The sequence below is a fragment of the Parus major genome, chromosome 3, assembly GCF_001522545.3.
Source record: "Parus major isolate Abel chromosome 3, Parus_major1.1, whole genome shotgun sequence".
NCBI lineage: Eukaryota > Metazoa > Chordata > Aves > Passeriformes > Paridae > Parus > Parus major.
Window position 1 is genome coordinate 68923557 of NC_031770.1, and position 18833 is coordinate 68942389.

At 40.4% G+C, this 18833-nt stretch overlaps 1 protein-coding gene across 2 annotated transcripts; it reads left to right on the forward strand.

Moving 5' to 3' along the window:
• The first annotated feature begins 92 nt into the window (after nt 1-92).
• On the forward strand, nt 93-17714 carry SNX3 (sorting nexin 3). Of its 2 annotated transcripts, XM_015622813.1 has the most exons (4): nt 97-384; nt 13045-13140; nt 13522-13646; nt 17016-17714. In XM_015622813.1, the coding sequence occupies exons 1-4, from the start codon at nt 223-225 to the stop codon at nt 17119-17121; spliced, it is 489 nt and encodes a 162-aa protein (XP_015478299.1). In that variant the 5' UTR covers nt 97-222; the 3' UTR covers nt 17122-17714. The 2 variants fall into 2 exon arrangements, with proteins under 2 accessions (XP_015478300.1, XP_015478299.1); XM_015622814.3 differs by lacking the exon at nt 13522-13646 and having other exon boundaries at nt 93-384; nt 17016-17075.
• The last annotated feature ends 1119 nt before the right edge of the window (nt 17715-18833 follow it).

Sequence of the window (18833 nt, forward strand, 5' to 3'; positions counted from 1 at the left end):
AGTTCAGAAGGCGGGCGGCCGCGCTAGACATGAGCAAACGGGGCGACGCCCGGTAACTACATTACCCAGCGTGCCTTGCAGGCGCGGGCGGGCGGCGGGTGCGGGTGCGCGTTGCCGGGCAGTCAGCTGGGCGCGGAGCGGGCGCTCGGGCGGCGCGGGTGGTAAAGGCAGCGGCGTTCGGGGCTCGGTCGCTGGCTTAGGGGAGAAGGCGCCCGCTCCGCCATGGCCGAGACGATCGCGGACACCCGGCGGCTGATCAGCAAGCCGCAGAACCTCAACGACGCCTACGGGCCGCCCAGCAACTTCCTGGAGATCGACGTGGGCAACCCGCAGACGGTGGGAGTGGGCCGCGGCCGCTTTACCACCTACGAGATCCGCGTCAAGGTGAGGCAGCGCCGGCCCGGCTCGGGAGCCGCGTTGGCGGTGTCGGGCTGTCGTGTCGCCCGGGGCTGGCCGGGGGGGCGGTGACGGGCTCCCGCCGCCGTGTCCTTCAGGACCCGTGTCACGGCTACTGCGGTGCGGGGCGGTGGCAGAGCCGCAGCGGTTTCAAAAGGTTCTCCATCCTCGGCCTGGGGTTGATAACTGTGTGACGGGCTCCTGGTAGCTAAGGGGATGCAGCTCGGTTCAGATAACCAAACGACAAGTGCTCTTTCGGCTCTGCTGTGTACAGCTTGTCCTCAGACTGAAATATCGCTCTACTGTGAACAATTGCATGTGTGTCTCCAGGTAAATAGAGCAAACTCTCCGCTCTCTGAGATGGAGTAATATGGGTGGATCTGCCCTGAGGGGGAGGTCAGGAGGTCAGGATTCCAGCATCCTCAAAAAGTGAGGTAGAGAAGGTGTAAGTAAGTCTAATGGGCACACTCGCTATACCAGAGCCAGATGAAGTGATGAGGTGCGTGTGTGGGGGGGAGGGCTTCCTGTTTTCTTTTGTACCTGAGATAAAATTGTGGTGCCTAATAAATAGGGCTGTTTCTCGCAATATGCTGCTGTCAAATACTTTGTAACACTAGAATCCTTCGTAGCTGGAAGGGTTGTGTTCAGTGACTTGCCCCAAAGGCTAGTAGTCTTGAGCTTGAGAAAAGCTATGTGAAGTCATTACTGTGTTCCCTGGCTTTCTAGTTTCATAAACAGGGCCCAGAGGTCAAAAAATGCAGTGACTTGCCTGTGGCTGGTAGGGCCTTGAGGCAGGGAACCCTTTTTGGTCTCCATTGCCAGAAAAAAAGAGCCTGGGTTGAGAAAGCTGAATGAAAAAACAGATGTTTTTTTTTTATAGTTCTCAGTTGACTCTGCTACCTTGTGTAGCTTTACTCTGTTACAACTGATTGAACCTGGTCAGTTGTTACAGTCAGTAAGGAAGGGTGAAGCTTCACTGACATCCTGCACGCATTTTCTGCAATATGAGTTCTTCACAGCAGGGAAGGATACAGCTGAGGGCTGCTGCCTTGATCACCAAAATTCACTAAACAGGACTTAACCTTGTGTGAATTTTCTGGTTTTAAAGGTCTAAGTCCCTAGCTTAGTGTAACCTTACTTAAAAAAAACAAAATCAGATGAAATCTAAAGCTACTAGGGAAGATACTCCTTTATTTCTGATGCTTCTAAATTGTGTTTGGTAGCTATTTCTGTGTTTCAGGTTGTGTCACTGCGGCAGGAAGAATAAGCCAACGTGCCTGTAGCCCATGTTTGGCCTCTGTGTGAGGTCAAACTAGAACTTGCAGATTTGTGTTGCATTGCACTGCCCTTATCAGAACCCTAGCAATCCACTTAGGAAGAAAGATGTAATTCTACCTTGCTGGAAAGTATTTGCACCTTAAGTTCCTGATGACGTTTCTTTCCATGAGACTGAGCATTTGGAATGGCTGGATACAGGGAAGATGATCCAAAAGGGACTTGGCCATGATATGGCCTTGGGAATTAGGTCAAATTTCCTGTGATTAAAAAATAACGCTTTTTTTAAATACTCAGCTGAAGTTCTTCTTCAGAAAGGGAAGCAGAAAAATAGGTTTTGAGACAGGTTAGTCTTCCCACCTGCTGTTTGGGGTAGAAAATTTTGGATTCCTGTTGTAATGAAGACCAAGAATGATTTGAACAAATGTATGCTGTGATAGTACTGTGACCTTCCTCTGTTCTTCCTCCCAGACTGACTGCTATGTAAACATTGCATCCTCCACCCTCCTTGCTTGCATCTGTACATTCTGGTATACAGCACTGTCTCTTCGATCATTCTGTTTCCAGTTGTGCACTGCTCTACACATGGTTCATAGACACCATCAACTGTAAAACTGAGTTTTATATCTCTGTGCTGGAAGGCTACAGAGCAGGTAATACAAGTCATGCAGAATTATGTTCACTGTCTAAACTTACATTAATTAACTGCTTCTCAGCAGAACACAGACCATGTCGCTAATGCACAAATTTCAGCATGGAGAAATAATTCAAAAATGAATTGCTGTGGTATTTGTGAAAGGTAGGCCTAGTCCCATAAGCTGCTTGTTGGAGTGTGGCTGACAGTGGTCACCAGCTGGCCTCTGTGGTTTGACAACTGCCTATGGTCACAGAAAGTAAGAAAGTAGCAGCTGAAATTGCAGTTTCCCCCAGCAGTGCTGGTGGTAGCGGCAGAGCAAACCTGAGAAGATGGTGTGAGTTACCTGTATCATATCTGGAGAGCCATGTCTTCAAGTAACACCAACAGTAAAATGTTAAGTGTGCAGAAATGGATGGCTTAACTGCTGCCAAATTCTGGTGAAAGCTAAAGGACAGTAGCCTCATGTTACAGCTGGAGATCATTCTAAGCCAGAAACGTCAGAGAGGATGCTGAAATTCAAGTTTGTGTTGAGACAATTACACTTGTACCATTGTCATGGTGTTTACAGACTCTGTAATTCTATCTTTGTCTGAATCTCAAAGCTTCACTTTGGGGATTTTTTGGGAAAACTGAGCTTGCTAGCAGACTCTTGAACTTATATCCGATAAAAATGTGTCTGAAATACTGCAGAGTTTAACCAAAGCTTTTATTGGCAAGCTTTCTAACTGGTACTGCAGTTGAGGCATATCTGTTGTCTGGAAAGCAGCAAGCGGAAAAACTTCATTCTTTAGTTCTTGTAATGCTGTACTCATCAAGTTCTGGTGGAAGTCGGGAAGCCTGATGGGGAACTTTAAAGTTTTGGGTAGGCTGTTCAGCAGTACACTACTGTATAAGCAAGGCAATAGTGTTTTGGAACTTAGGAAGGTTTAAGAAGGAAAGAGAGTGTCTCTGTGCAGGGCGGCTGTGTGTTGGTGCTTTGACAAGAATTTAACGAGTCTTGAGGGGAGTGCTGCAAGTAGACCCTGTGCAGCACTTCTAGCCAGGCAGCTTACTTCACAGATGGACAGTTGGCCAAAGTATTGACTTTCTGAGCCTGAGTCTGTGCATTAAATAAGAGTCTGTTCTTGGCAAGCTAGACAAGGTGATGATAGAAAGCTTTCCACTGGTAGCAACCACTGTAAGGCACACAATGTGGCTGTGTGCCACCACAGTGCAGCCTAGCAATGAAAGTCAAATATCTTATTCAGAAATAAGTGATAGAAAATGCCACCCTGCTGTGCTAAAATAGCAAATTTGCGTGGGTCATGTTTTTGACAGGGTACTTGAGAATTTGCTTTCCATCAGCAGCATCAGGCAGTGTATTTGTACCATTCTGAGATGTCCTTTGTGTGTGAAGGCTTAGAGTGAGCTAGACTGGGAATAATGCAGTAGGGTATAAAGCTCTAAATGCTTCATCTAGTGAAATAAAACTTGATAAAGTACTTATCTTATCTGAAGGTGTCTAGATGATCATAGTGTGGTGATTGTACAGCATTTAAAACTAGCATAATCAACTAGACTGCCTGCTAAAGGAATACAGTAAACTACTTCATTGCATTCCTTACCTCTTAAGGAAAAATGTGAACCAAAAGTCAAGTTCTCAGTGTAAATACCCCTGCATGCTGTTTCTCGTAAGTCTTTATTAGCTCTTCTCTTCTTATTGTTAAACCTTTTCAGGGTGGGCTTGATCAAGTCAACACTCTTGAATGAGAGCATGGGAATATCTGTTACTATTTATGGACTAAAAGGCAGTTCTCTCTCTGAATTCCAGGAAGCAAACATAGAACAAATTAGAATTATTATATTAGCATCCTACAGCATGAATTTAGTTCTAAGTCCAGTTCCAGGTATCATTTGTCTTCTACTGTAGTTGAGACATAGTTTTCTTGATAAGTGGGTCAAAAGGAAGGTATTTGCTCAAGCAGATTCCGTGCAATAGCTTCAGTTGTTAAATCCTTTAAGGAGACAAGACTTAATCTTTACAAGCTGACTCTGATCCAGGGACTAGTGTCACACGTCACAGCCATACACCCATTGTAAAGGCAGTGCCATAGGAGATAAGCACTTTGGTTAGAATACTGTCAACAAAGCATATGGGTATCCAGGAGCTTGCTACATTTTGGGAAATATCCCTTTGGCAACCCTGAGTACAGCTCAGTTAGAGCTTGGTTAGAGCATAGTCCTAAATAACACCAGGCTTGTGGATTCAATCCCTGTATGGGCTGTTCACTTAACAGCTGGACTTTGTGATCCTTGTGGATCCCTCTGAATTCCTTGATATCCATTGAATATCAGAATATTCAGTGACCTGGAAATAAACTGTTAACACTATTTCATCTTTTTTTGTTTCTGTAGAATAAAAGTGACTTCTGTGCTACCTGTTTTGGTTGGATTTGTCACTTAGACTGAAAGGTTAAATAATCTGTTTATGGTTAGTGAGAACTTGCAGAGAAGTCATTGATACTCAAACTGACAGAAGTATAATAAAATACCTGTGACAGGAGCTACTAGTCCAAGTAGTTAAAGAATTCTGTTTTTGTCAAACCAAAGCCAAACTAAAAGCCTTTGTCGTCTTAGCACTCTTCTTTAATGCTCAATGGCCTCTTGCCTCTAATCAGTATTATTACATTTGAAACTAAGGTATACCTTAGCTTTTTGGTATTCCATACTGCATTTACTTGTCTTGAGGTGTGGAAAAAGAATGTCTTGCTGTGCTTCCATTGTGAATTGTGATGGTTTGGTGGTACCAGTGCTCTTTGGGGCACCAGTCAGGTTTCCTTTATCTTCTGCAGAAAAATTTCTGTAGGCTTGCAGAGGTGCTCAACTGTGTAGGTCAGTGAGGCGAAGGAAATGAATACACAGGCTGTCAAGTGCCTACAGTATTAAGAATAGTGTTGGTTTCAAGAGATTGGTGAAGTTTATCTGAGTACTGCTGAACTTGAGTTGCTTTTGGAAGTCCTGTTCTCCCCTTAACCGATTTTTTCCAAACCTAGTTTGGATACAATATTTACATTTCAGTGTGTTTATAGTGGTCTGACTTGTGATTAAGTGATTGAAGTCTGATTGCTGTGATCAGACAGAAAATTAACTGAAAGTGAAACTTGCTCAGAATGCACTTATCTTGTGCCATGTTTTGGAAAGTGGTGCTCTTGAACATGTTTTTGAAATGTTTTGTCCTTGAACAGTTCCAAATGTCCTGTCCTTCATGTCTGGCAGGGTTTGAAGCTGCAGATTCTTCCCCCACCACAAAAAGAATCAAATCTGCCCTTCCTGTAGTTGACTTCAGCATTGAACTGTTTAATAGTTGAAGCTTGTGGTGGAGTCATGACTAAACAGTGAGTCAGTGGGGATGTGTTTATGGATGCATAATCAGCAGTAATTCTCTATTTCTCTACTACTACAAATCTTGCATAACACTGCAATAACTGCTCTAACTGTAGTAAATTATGCTTTTAAAACCCATACTAGACACCATACTAACTGCTACCAGTTAGGTATTTTCAGACCCCTCTGCAAAGAATAAAAATGCAGTGATTCAGGTGACCATTTTTCTGTTCTGTAGCCTGGGTACTGCACCCTCACAAACATTAACTGTTCCTTCAAGCAGTAATTCAGAAAAGGATAACTGGAAGGCTAAGAATTTCCAAGGCCACTGCGTATGGAGACAGAGAAGTAGAATGGCTTGGATGAAAGAAACTTCCACAGCAAGGAAAGTGGATTTTTTCTTGAGGAGCTGTTTTTTTCTGTAGAAGTTTGTAATTAAACTAGGTTCAGGAGGCTGGTCCAAAGGTACTGAACTAGTTTGGCATTGATATTTATTACTGTGTAAATAAAAACATCAAGTCTCTGAATAGTGCTTCTTACTAGTATATTAGTTTAACTGGTGACTTGTACTCATTTTAGTGCATACAGTGCAGGCCTTGATTTTCATGTTTTAAGATTGCACTCTACTCTACAGTGCAAAACAGACGAAATCAAATGGAACAATGACTAATCTTTGTAGGACAGATGGCTGTGATCCAGGTAGGCATGTGATGCCAGGGAGTTTTGATACGTGCTTATTTTTAGATGGCTTGCTGAAAAAGTGTCAGCTTGAACTTTAGAGCAGTTCAGTCTCTGCTGCTTTTCATCTGGGGAAATAAATGATGCAGCAGAGGTTTATGTCTTCTAACAGTAAGGGAAGTATTTTATTTAAAGTTTTTTCACTTGTTAAAGCGATGCCAGTTGCACTACTGGAGGCTGTTTTAACAAGTACATAATCCAAACACCCTGTGAAGCTGTAGCACTGAGTGAAGGGTCTGAAGTTGCTATTGTTGCTGTAACTTCTAACATTAAAAGGATGGAGAAGCCCTAACCTTCTAGTCAAGGTATAAAAACAAGTGTTTTACCAGCTGAACACAGGTTCATGAAATGTTCCTTCTGTAGTTATTTCTTGAGAATCCAAATCAAAATCTGTGTTATGCCCCAGAAGATTCTCTCATATGACAGCATAGTTTGTGTTTGCCACAAAGCCTATTTGAAAGAATGACTATAAGCTAGTGTATAGAAGCTTTACTCTAAGAGCCAGAAGAAAATTAAGCTATATATTAAATGATATAAAGCCACCTCTAAACCTGGAAATAAAGCTTTAGAGGTTATTTCTATGGGCCTAAGATGTAGCACCCTCTAAGTGATAAGTATATGCTGCAGATTAATGAACAGGAGTTGAAGCCTTTCTATAGCTTTTAGTGGCTACTTAAGAGTGTTGCATTACTGCTCCAGTAAAACTGGAAATATGAAGAGAAATTTTTGCTACTTAGTAGACCCACTTTTAAACTAGTTAACTCATTGCTTTTTTTGTTGCATATTTGAAATATAGGGATGCTAGGCAGTCTCTAGCTCACAAAGCATATAAAAGATTTAGTTTTTGTTAAAAAATTAGCAGCTGCAGCAATTCACTGAAATTTTTTATCACCATTTGACTGTAGCTGATGGATGTCAGTAATGATGCTAAAGCATCAACTTAATGTGATTCCTTTTCAGTCATTCCTAAAGAGGAATGAGTAAGAACATTACAGTAGGTCAAATCAGAGCTATATGGCTAATGAATATTTGTTATTTCACAGGAGGCTTTGACTTGCTAATCCTGATCTAGTTACTAGTTCTATCTGGATGTTGTAAAAGTCTTTGTCCAAATGTGTCCTCAAAGCAGGCTCCAGTTTTATCTTTTGCTTCTGAGCATGGAACCTGAAGAATGAAGAGCCACTAAACAATCTCTTTTTTCTTGACTCACCCTATGTAGAGTCTTTTGACCATGGCACACCATAATTCAGCTGTTTATGATGTTGTTGAACTTGTTCAGGTGATGATAGATACTTTTTTGGCAAAAATACAGGCACCCCTGTGCACATTTTTCAGAGAGCAACTCTGGACTCAAAGCACTGGATTTGGCAAATTCAGTTCTGTTAGGATTTCACTGCCTTAGTCTTTAAGGTAGAAAACATTCTGGCTCCATAACTCCTGAACTGCAGAGTGGGACTCAAAAGTTCTTGGTATAGTTTAAGTCAGCACTGTTTAAAACTTTCATGGTCAGATTCTTCAATGTTCTCTTAACTTTATATTTTTTTGTAATATAACATACCTTCAGTAGATCTGGACACCAAATGGTGGAAAGGAGAGATAGAACTCTGTTTTAATGAAAAGGACTGAAACTTAGAAAAATAACAGTTTCTAGTGTGACATTTTGAACTGGGGAAAGAAGCTTTCTTTCAGTAATATATCCAGCAAAAATTTAAACTTCTAGAAACTGAAGTTTAAAGGATGTTTTCCTTCTTTCTTGCTTTTTATAATTGTAGGAAATTGAGAGGTAGCTGCGTATGTTGAGTCGGGAAGGAAACAAACCACTGGCAAGGTTTCTGCAATAACAGCAGACTGCTGGAGCCAGTTTCTTGTACTAAAGGACAGCAGGCTCTTATGTTAAGAAAATCATAATACTATTTTTTATCTACCCTGAATGTTACTTACTGTGATGCCCCAGAGCTCCCTTTGACTGTAAATGCAGTCGAAGGGTGCAGGCTCTTGACAAAGATTACACCTTGCATGAGACAGCCAAGATGCTTGTATTTAGCTTCTGAGAGTCAAAGCCTCAAACTTTTATCAAAAGTGAGCTGTGTGCTTTCTTGCACTCTATTTTAATGGAAATAGAGTTTTCTCAAGGCTACCATAACCTACTAGCAAAGATGACATCAAAGTAGGTGCTGTGGCAACAGTGCAGCTTCATTCTTAGTCTTTTAGGAGACACAGGCGAGTGTTATGGTGGCAGATGAAGAAATTTTACCAAATCCAAACTCAGACTATGCTGAACAACATCTAGGGAGTTTGCTGTTGTGGGGATGGACTGGGCTGCAGTGTCGTACAATCTTGTGGAGTGTCAGCATGTTCTTTGAAGGAACCCAAATGCTATTTGCATTTGATTTATGTCTGGAAACAAATATTTAGGAGCAAGTCTGACTATTTGCAAGACATATTCCACTCAGTGGATAAGCTAGTCTAAAAACTAAGACTTAAAAATACTTAGAATTATTTTGTTTGTTTAAACTAGTTACAAACTAATAAATTACTGCAGTTTCCCACCTGCATTTAAGGTAATTTGTTTACTGGAATGGCTGGATTGGATGACTGTATCTGAATCTGAATGGACTAGTACTCAAAGTATTTGCATTCTGCTTGTGAAATTCTCTTCACTTGCATACAGAAACAGTTTTACAGCTTCTAACTGGGCGTAGCTTGGGGAGTGACTGTATTAAAAGCTGGAAGACTGTTACCTGGTTATCTAACTACTGTCTTAGGACTGTCATTTGCTTCTGAGGTGAACCAGGAATCTCCTGAAATTAGAGTCCAACTCAAAGTTGAATATGGTATGGTGCCTTAAATGAAGCTGAAGAAAAATGCTTACTGTGAACACAGATTTTGCACAAAGTCTGCTAGCACGGAACTACTGCTTCCCGTTTCTAGTTTGTTGAGCACTAGCCAAATAACTGTAGAAACTTGTTTGGCATCTGAGTGGAAAAATGCGGGAGTGACTTAAGGATCTGAGTTTGTCACCTGTTGTTTAATTATGTAATGTAACTTGGTATCAGTTTTGGCAATATTTATTCTGGTGTACTGGCTGGCCATTAGCTGCCCCAGCAGAATACAGGCTGTTTGATAGTTGTCAGAGAAAGCCTAATGGTGTCTACATATAGTTTAATAAAGAGACAGTGCTACACAAAATCTGTCTTGACTTAGTATCTTTCTATGGCTTAGGATTTTGAGCTGTGTGAGACTTCCGCAGAACTGGTTTATTTGTCCTTCTGCAACAATGCTTTATCTGCAATTTTGACTAGTGACTTTCAGTTGTCTAATGTCTTGGTGATGCATAATCCTTCATGCTGAGGGCTTGCATTCAAACTGCTAAGCAGCATGATTTTGGACTAGGAAGCTGTTGAATTTTTTTTTTCCCAATAAATGGTATAATTATTACACCGCTGAAGAAAGAATTGCTGCAGAAATTATGCTGAAATTATCACAAGGATGAGCTGTGCTCCAAGGGCTGTTCCAAACTGGGTCATGAGTTTTGTGATAGTAGACTCAGCAGGCCAGAAAGTTGACATTATAATGCTGAATGAGCATGGGCAGAAATGCTTGTAAAAATGAAACTAGCCTGACTTCAAGTTTTGTGCCTTACTCTTATCTCTGTTCTAGCAGACAACCAAAGCACTGGCAGCACTTGTGGCACCTTAGTGACTGAACAAGGATAACTCAACATAAAATGTCAAGGAGATAATAATATTTTTGATATAATATTGAATAATATTTTTGATAGCCTGCATGGTATTGAAATGACAATTTAATAGAATTTGATAAATGACAATTCAATAGAAAATTTAAAGTTTCTATTGACTCCTCAGGATTGTCTCCTTCTACCAAATTCTTGTCCAGCGAAAGCCCATGCTTCAGGAGGTGTCTGACTTGCCTAATGAAAACTGGCTGTCCATGGGAGATGGAAGCAGTAGGGTGTGCAGAAGCACGTCCTACTGAAAGAAAGGGTGGTCTGGTTAAACAGGGCAATAATCCTTAGCGACAAAGGCCCATACAGTAACTTCAGATGTGAATATAGCCTGAATTAAAAATAGGGACCTAAGATGTAAATAGGTTAAGCAGTATAAAACAGTACTCTCAAATTGCATTTTTAAATAGATCCTTCCTAACAGCTGCTTACCTTAGGAACACTGCTCTATCAGTACTTACAGAGTAAGGAGAATTGCTGCAGTTTCTGGGTTTAAACAAACATGAGGTTTAGAAATTGATCTCAGTAGATAGCTCTAGCTCATATCCGGACCAAAGGACAGTGAACATGTTCTTTGTTTTAGAATATAGTTGTCACGTTGTGACTTGCAAGACACTTAATTTAGTCAATGCCTTTTGGCATACTTTTCAATTTGAATATTTACAGTACTTATGATCAAAATTTGAGAAGATTTTTCAACCCACAAGGAGAGCAAAGAACTCTGTCCTTTTCTCCAACTTGATAGCTGGGCTAGCATGTCAAAAGTTCAAAAGGGAATGTAAAAGGTAAAGTGAGCTCAATTGGCACTTCTACCCCCACATTGTACTTGTAAGCCTGATACTGTCAGGCTGATGTTTAGAGATTAACTTTACAGACTTCATGCCTAGAAGCATGAAAAGAGTTCCAGAAGACCTGGGAATTTACATTTTTTAGCTGCTTTTATCCAGTTCTAATCCCTCTTTTAGTCACTTGAGAGGAGAAATAAATATTTTCTGCAGGTGAGAACCTATGTTAAATACTTTAAAGGACTTTCTGCCTGAGACACTGGCAAAGAGTTGACATTATAATGTGTAATGGTGCACTTGATTAAAAAAATAATAGCTGAAATCAGAGGAAAATAATCCAGTGCTTAACTTCTGGGAATCTCCTTCATGCACTCAGGAGAACCTAGCTATATTCACTCTTGAATAGAGTATTCTTACCATCAAGACAAGAGTGTTTATTTATAAAGCCTGACTTCTGACATAAGCCTTAAATGCAATTTTATTATCAGTCGCTAGCACAGTCAACAGTATTTTACCTGGGAAAGAGAACTTGAATGTTTTTAAACATTTAGCTATAAGATATCATAGCAAAATATTGTTCTATACTTTATCACTTGTAAATTATGAACTAACTTGAATAATGTGAAAGTACACAACTAACTTATCAAGTACTTTTGTGTGACAGCCAGTACTGGCTGGCAGCAGTACAATGACCCATAGTCATGGACCTGCCTAGTGCAGGAAAATATTTCTGCAATTAAACTTGTTTTGAGCAGCCAAAAGTATTCCCTAGTGACACTTAAGCATAACATGCTACAAATTATATTGTACAGGGGTATCCATTCAAACAGTGACAAGATCTTGAGTTAAGTGGCCTACAGGATAAAAACCAAAACAAAAAATAAAAGGCAGTAGCTGAGAATGACTCCTGTGCATCTGCCATCAGGAGAGCTGGAGGTACCTGTAGTCCCAAGTGAACATCAGCTTCCTAGGGTGCTTCTTGAGAGTCTTCTTTAAAGGTATAGAAAGACTGTTAGTGAATTTGCAGTCTGACAGCATTAGGCATTATTCTGTGACTTCTGGTTGTATATGGTAAAAAATAGGATCATGTTGTTGCTTTTAGGATGTCATAACTCCTAGAAACAATTTTGTAATGCTCTAGCCAGGATGTCATTAGGAGAGGACTCTCTAAGTGTCTACTTTTAAAATAATGTTCAAGTTGGATTGCAAAAGTGGGATAACACTGCACCCCAAGAATGAACAGAGGTAATGCAGGCTGTCACACAGTTAGTATAAGGACTTGTAGAAGGATGCCTGTGTATTTAACATGGCCTTGTGCAGCAGTATAACCTTGCTGCCATGTGGTGGCCCTTTCAAGGGTGTTAGGTTTGGTTGCTGCCTCCTAGCCTTGTTCAGTAAAACTCTCCATAATCATGCTCTGCTTGATTTCACTCTGTAGTCAAACAGTCTCATCTCTTCAGCTCTGAATGTTGTAGTGAATCTCAGCCTTCTTGGCTTCTTTGGAGCTACCCAGATTTGGCAGCTTGTGCTGTCAAACATTAGTCCTGGATGGATTCACTGTAAGACATACAGGTTTTGCTTCTGAAGATGTTGGAGGCCATGTTGTATCACGGAGTAGAAAAGTACAGAAAATTTAGTTAATGTCTTATGCTGATACTTGAAACATTCCTTGAATGCAATAAGAGAAACTTGTGTGGAATAAGACTTTCTTCCCACTTCCTTCCCCACCTCCAATTTTGTATATATTGGAAATCTGGCATCTGAGACCGTAAGAATAGCAGATGCTTCTGCAACCTTAGAAACATCTCAAGTGGCCAGGAAATCAGATATTCTGCTTGGTGATATGATGACAAAACACCAATAATTGGGTTACCATACAAATGAGGCTCACAGGTATGCAGTTCGAGGCACAGCTTACTCATGTAAGAGTAGATAAGTAGTAGATAAAGCTTAGAGCCTTATCTCTATTTCTCTGCCTTGAGTGGTTCTCAGTTCTGCTGTTGTTGCTTAAATGAAACTAATGTGTAACTTCACAGCTTGGTTCTTGCTTCTGCTTGTCAAAGCTTCTAATCTGTCTAATCAATAGCTTGTGTTCTTGTTTTCAGACAAATCTACCTATCTTCAAACTGAAAGAATCTACAGTCAGAAGAAGATATAGTGACTTTGAATGGCTAAGGAATGAACTAGAAAGAGAAAGCAAGGTGAGTAAAGTGAAAAGTAAATACAAATCTTCATAGATATACAAACAGTCATGATCCTGAAATGTTTTCATTATGTTATAAAGCACGTATCATATAAAGCAAATACTGTGGTTGAAAATGCCCAGAAATAAACCAGTGTGTCAGTCTCTTTATCTGGCCTCAGTGCTGCAATGATAGAGGCTTTTTGTTTTAATAGTTTTGAGTTAATTCAGAGATAAACTAGTGGATTTCAGCTTACCTGTTTGGGCAGGTACTGTTCTTCTCTGCTCATGTTTTATTACTTCACTGGGAATGTGACTGGTGAGTTGGGTCTTCTAGGAGGAAGAGGCAGATGAACTCGCTTACAGGCTGCACTTAAGGACATTTCTGTAAATCTTTCAGGTTGTGGTACCACCTCTACCAGGAAAAGCTCTTCTCCGTCAGCTCCCCTTCCGAGGAGATGATGGTATATTTGATGATTCCTTTATAGAGGAAAGGAAGCAGGCTCTTGAACAATTCATAAACAAGTAAGTGTTGTATCTGGTTATTTGGAGACAAACCTGGAGCTCAGCCCTGGAAAACTGAGTTGAAGCTATTAGTCCTCCTAGGGGTGGTAACTTCAATAGGTTCAGAATATTATCTTTCATGTAATGTTACAGTAGGATGTACTAACATTACTCATCCCATATTTAGTTTGGATATTTTAGTGCTTACCTGAACAGCTGAAATGACTGTTAGTGTTGTTAATATATGCAAATTGCTACTAAAATGGTAGTGGTGAAAATAATTCTACTTTATAATTTCTGGAAAGGTATCTTCCAACTGGGTGAACAGTAGAGCTTACAGCAGTTGACTTTGATTGCAGATGTGAAGTATTACCAGTTTGTGTATTTTCTCTAATCATCCTGAGAATCTTTCTGAAGATTCTGAAGTAAAAATGCTACTTGAGGTATGCACACACAATTTGAAATAGACACTTTGAATTTTGTCCCTGCCTTTCAAAGGATGAACAGAAATTATAGTAACAAAGTCTTATGATTCTTTTTCCACTATCTGACACTACTAACCACTGTCTGTACACTGACTGACCTGAATAGCTGGTTTAATCTCTTTAACAGTGTGGATCCAAGCAGTAGGTAAGGAGTGCTATCAGTTAACCCGCTCTTCTGGTCCCTAGAGTCAATGCTGTTCAGACCAACTGGATTTGGGGCTGCTCCATCAGGGAGTTCAAGCCTGTTAGTATCCCTGGCATTCTAATCTTGTTGAATAGTAATGCTGTTTAACAGGAATAGAGGATGCCTGTGAGTTATGCCAGAACTTAGGAAAACGTACTTGTGAGTTACTGCTAGTTCAGACGTGTCTTGGAGTTGCAAGTGACGAGTTCACTATAACTGTCTGTCCTGTACAAGGAAGTGTGACCATATGAAATCTTTGAATTGTTGCTTCTTAACTCATTTTAGAAGTATTGCTGATGGTTCTGAACAGGTTAAATGCTTCAGACTGTTCTTTTTGCTGTTCAAAGACAAATGGAATAAACTTCCAAGGCATCCAAGTTTTATCCATGCTCATTTGGAACTCTACCTTAAATGGAGAGAAAGTGCACCTACTCAAAGTTTTGTATGCTGAGTCTAGAAATATGCGTGGAAGAGGGCTGTTGGTGTTCTGAAACAGCTGATGTGAAACAGTCATCTGACTCTCTGAAAAACTCCTTATAGCTCAGAGAAATGGAATGGCCAATTTATCAGTACCCATTTTTAAGTCCTACTGAAAGTAATAAATTGATTTTGTGGAAGTGTAAAACTACTTGGTTAATTTTTCCTCCTTTGAAACATAAAAGGAGATTAATGATGATATTGATGTAGTGGCAGAGTTGAGTATATCTGGAATAAGGCATTCCAGGCACAAATCATAGCAATTTAATTCATCACTGAATTCTAATGACATGACCAACTCATTAGGTAAATATTACTAAAGTTTTGAACAGTGTAGAAGCTTTAAAGCTTCTGCCAAGTACTCTGGGCACTAGTGAACTTAGACCTGAAAATCCTTTGCACAGTACATTCCCATTATCACATAATCAAAGCTGAACTTTGCTTCTGGAATTAAAGAGTCCCTCGGATAACTGATACCACTGGAACAAAAAAAATCTTGGTGTACTGATGCTAATTCTTAATATTTTGTGAGTGTGAGATGGATGTTGTTGAGAAGCTTTGTCCCTTTAGATGTAAAATCTGAATCACAACAGTGCTGCTTGAGTCAGCTGTCTTGGGCCAGTTTGCTGGCACCACCATCAGTACTACATACAGTGACATTCACAAAGGTGTTAGGTCTCAACATTGTTGTCTGCTTCAATCTGACTTGAAAAAAATTCTTGAAGTAGCAGCTGCTATGTGTAAGGGTCACCTTGGTGAAAAATATAGGGGGAAAGCCAACACAGAGTGAGGTATCCCTGTGAAACCAAGAGCTGACTCAGATCAGATCTAGTCTTGCAATTCAGCCACCAATTTTCTGAAAGGAAGAAGTTTGCTGCTTCCTCATCCCCTCCTGTTTATCTTTTCCTTGAAGTTAACACTGGTAACAGCATTCTGATGGGGTAAGAAACTCAAACTAGTTACTCTAGGCTGTCATCCTTGTGAACTAGTGCTTGAGACTGCTGGCCTTTTACTAGAACCTGGCAAGATCGGTGTGTTTTATAACTGCACTTGAAGTAATCAATCAATACTAAATAGGAGAGCTCAGCTTCCTCAGTGGAGGTCACCCTCAATGATAAGTCAGTAGTAACAAGTGAGTATGTTCTGTGGTGAAATAAACACTAATAGATAAATTTGGAAAAGATGCACAGAAGTGCTTGGAAATGGTGCTGAGCCATTGGAGCTGAATATGTATTGCATCTGTTCAACCAGATGCCTTCCATTATGGGTAGAAATATTCTGACAGATATGGAGTCCACAAGGCTTACACAAGCTGCCTTGGGACAATGGGAGACAAACAAGAAGTTTGTCTTGATTGACCAAACTGGATGTAGTTTCTTTCAAATCAAACTGCATTAGGTATTAGTGTCCATAAATGATGAACTTCCAGGTATCTGATTCTTTTGGATTTTTACCTATTCAGGAATCTGCATGGTATTTTAAAGGTTCAAGTGCAATACTTTGTGATTTTCTTCCAAGTTTATGAGCGTCTCCTAATTCAATTTCAGCTCCTTTACTGTTAAAAGGATGGTTTTTCAGCTTAAATTAAATCTACAGGAGAGATGCTGGTGTCCCCTAGAACAGGCAAACTCTATCTCCTGTGTTTGCAAGCTACCACGTGTGCAATGAGCAGAAGGGCCAGTACCCCCTGGCTGTGTGCAGTGGTGCCCATACAGGCCAGGACACTGACCCTGGGGAGTCTGTGTCTGGAGCAGTGCCTGAGCCTTCAGAAAGCCTTCACACCCCCTGCTGGAGCCAGGCTTTAGCTCTGCCGGGACGAGCTGCTGCTCAGTGACACAGCTGAAGGGATAAATGGCCTTTAGAAGGGTGTCCCTTGGCAAATACATTAAGATCTTTTTAAAAAAAATCCTCGTGCCTTTCTTAGCTCCAGATTTCCTAATACTAGAATGAGCACTTACATGAATAGTCTCATCAGTTGCAGGTGAAAAATGATTTAACATGCTTCCAAGGGATCAGAGGTAGCTCAAGGTTTCTATGGAATAACTTCACCTGGAGAAGTGTGATAAGTCTTGCTGCTAGACATGCTAGAATGCTAGACAGCATTCTAGTTGCCAACAGTGAAGTGAAAGTGGGATCTATGCAGAACAATAGGTTATTGGTACAAAACCCTGACCTGCAGGATAGCTACATTTAGGCTCAATTGGTCCACACTAATGCTTGTTTGTTTTTTTTTTTTCTCTCCAGGGTTGCAGGCCACCCACTGGCACAGAACGAGCGTTGTCTTCACATGTTCTTACAAGATGAAGTAATAGATAAAAACTACACACCATCCAAAATAAGACATACTTGAATTTTAAAAGCATCTCCTCAAATATTAGTGGTTCTTATGCTTGGTTTTAAGAGGTTGTAGTTTGTCTTAGCATGCTGAGGATGAACAGGCACGAAGTCTCCACTAATACCAGTACACTGCTTGGTCTTTGCATATGCTTTATAGCATTTAAGAACTCACTTGTCTTCTAGCTAAATCCCTCTGAATCCTTGATTTGAGAGTATTACACTATGAAACCATCCACCCCTTGCAATGTCTCACAAACCTTTCCACTATTATTTGCAATGACTTAACAATGTTTACTGACTTGGCCTTACTTGAACTTTCACAACTGTAGTGTCACGTGTTCACTTGTATTTGACTAAACTGCTATGCTGTTTCTGAGGTAGTCACCTGTCTGAATGTCTGTAGAAAGACTGCTTTATTTCTGATATCCTGTATGAGAAACACTTATGCAATTGTCTTCAAGCTTGTAAAACACTTTATACTGAAGTAATGAGGGAATTATCTTTATATTCTGTAAGAGGAAAAAATTGAATTTATATACTAAAGTAACTTGTCTAAAGTTTTGAAATAAAAGTGAAAATGCACTTCAAATGTTTTGTCACTCTTGACCTTGAGTGTGGAGTGTTTCATGCTTTCTGAGGAGGAGGGGTTTCACTATGCTAAGTGTTACAACCTCACTGGAACTGGTGTTACAACCCCACTATGATGCTCTTCCACAATGTAGTTGTGTATCACTAACAGCCAGCACTAAGTACCCTTTGATACCCTCACACTCTGCAGGTGTTAAAGAGCATATAAAGCTATTAAAGGCTGTTCCTGTCTTGTGGAGCCAAAGTTGGAATACCACTCATAGTAGGCAGTCAACAGGTCTTGACTTTAATTGGGAAAAGGATACCTAGCTTCAACTAGCTAGTGAAAACTATGAAATCCTATAGAGAAAGGAATATTTACATAACTTATAACATCGTTCCTAGATTAAAATAGCTCTGCTCTACAGATAGAATTAGGAACATGAAGTAGTACAAGTCTGATGTAAGATGTGATCATAGACCACTTCCCTGAACACTTAAAGGAAGGGTGAGCTGTAACATTGTGCTGGTTTGACCACTGGTGCAGTGCAGGGGCTGGATGGCTGAACTGTAGTTCACAGGCACCACTGCTGAAGTTGTCCTTTATATGAGAAGGAAGTGAGCTAGAGAAGCTTCCTTAGTCTTCCAAATGTATGGAAATTGCCTATCCAGATGCTCTTGACAGCAGATTCCAGAACTCTAGTAGCAGCTTGCTCTAGTGTTCTTTCTATTTGGTAGCTATGTGTTGGCTTAGACTCAACTCTGTTGCTTTATTCCTTCGTACGACACCTCTGTAAAGAGCATCTTACAAAGTTGCTGGCAAAATTAGTAGCTTCTTTTAACTAAGACCATTAACCTCATTTATGGAAATCTGAACGTAAAAGACTGAACTGACAAGGCAGTGGTGGCTGGCTGGATTACACATAGTACTAGTGGTTAGCTACACTGAAGAGATAAGTGTTTGAATAATTGCTCTGAATAATTTAAATTTAGGTGGAAGGCTCATACTTAACTGAGACTGTGCTGATTCTCTCTAACCATTCTATTCACTAAACCAAGGACCAAAACTGACAGTCCTTTTGCAGCCCAGGGCTCTCACTTTTCAAGATTTTTTTGATAATGTAAATAATTTCCAAATTTCCCTCTTCTTGTTGAATC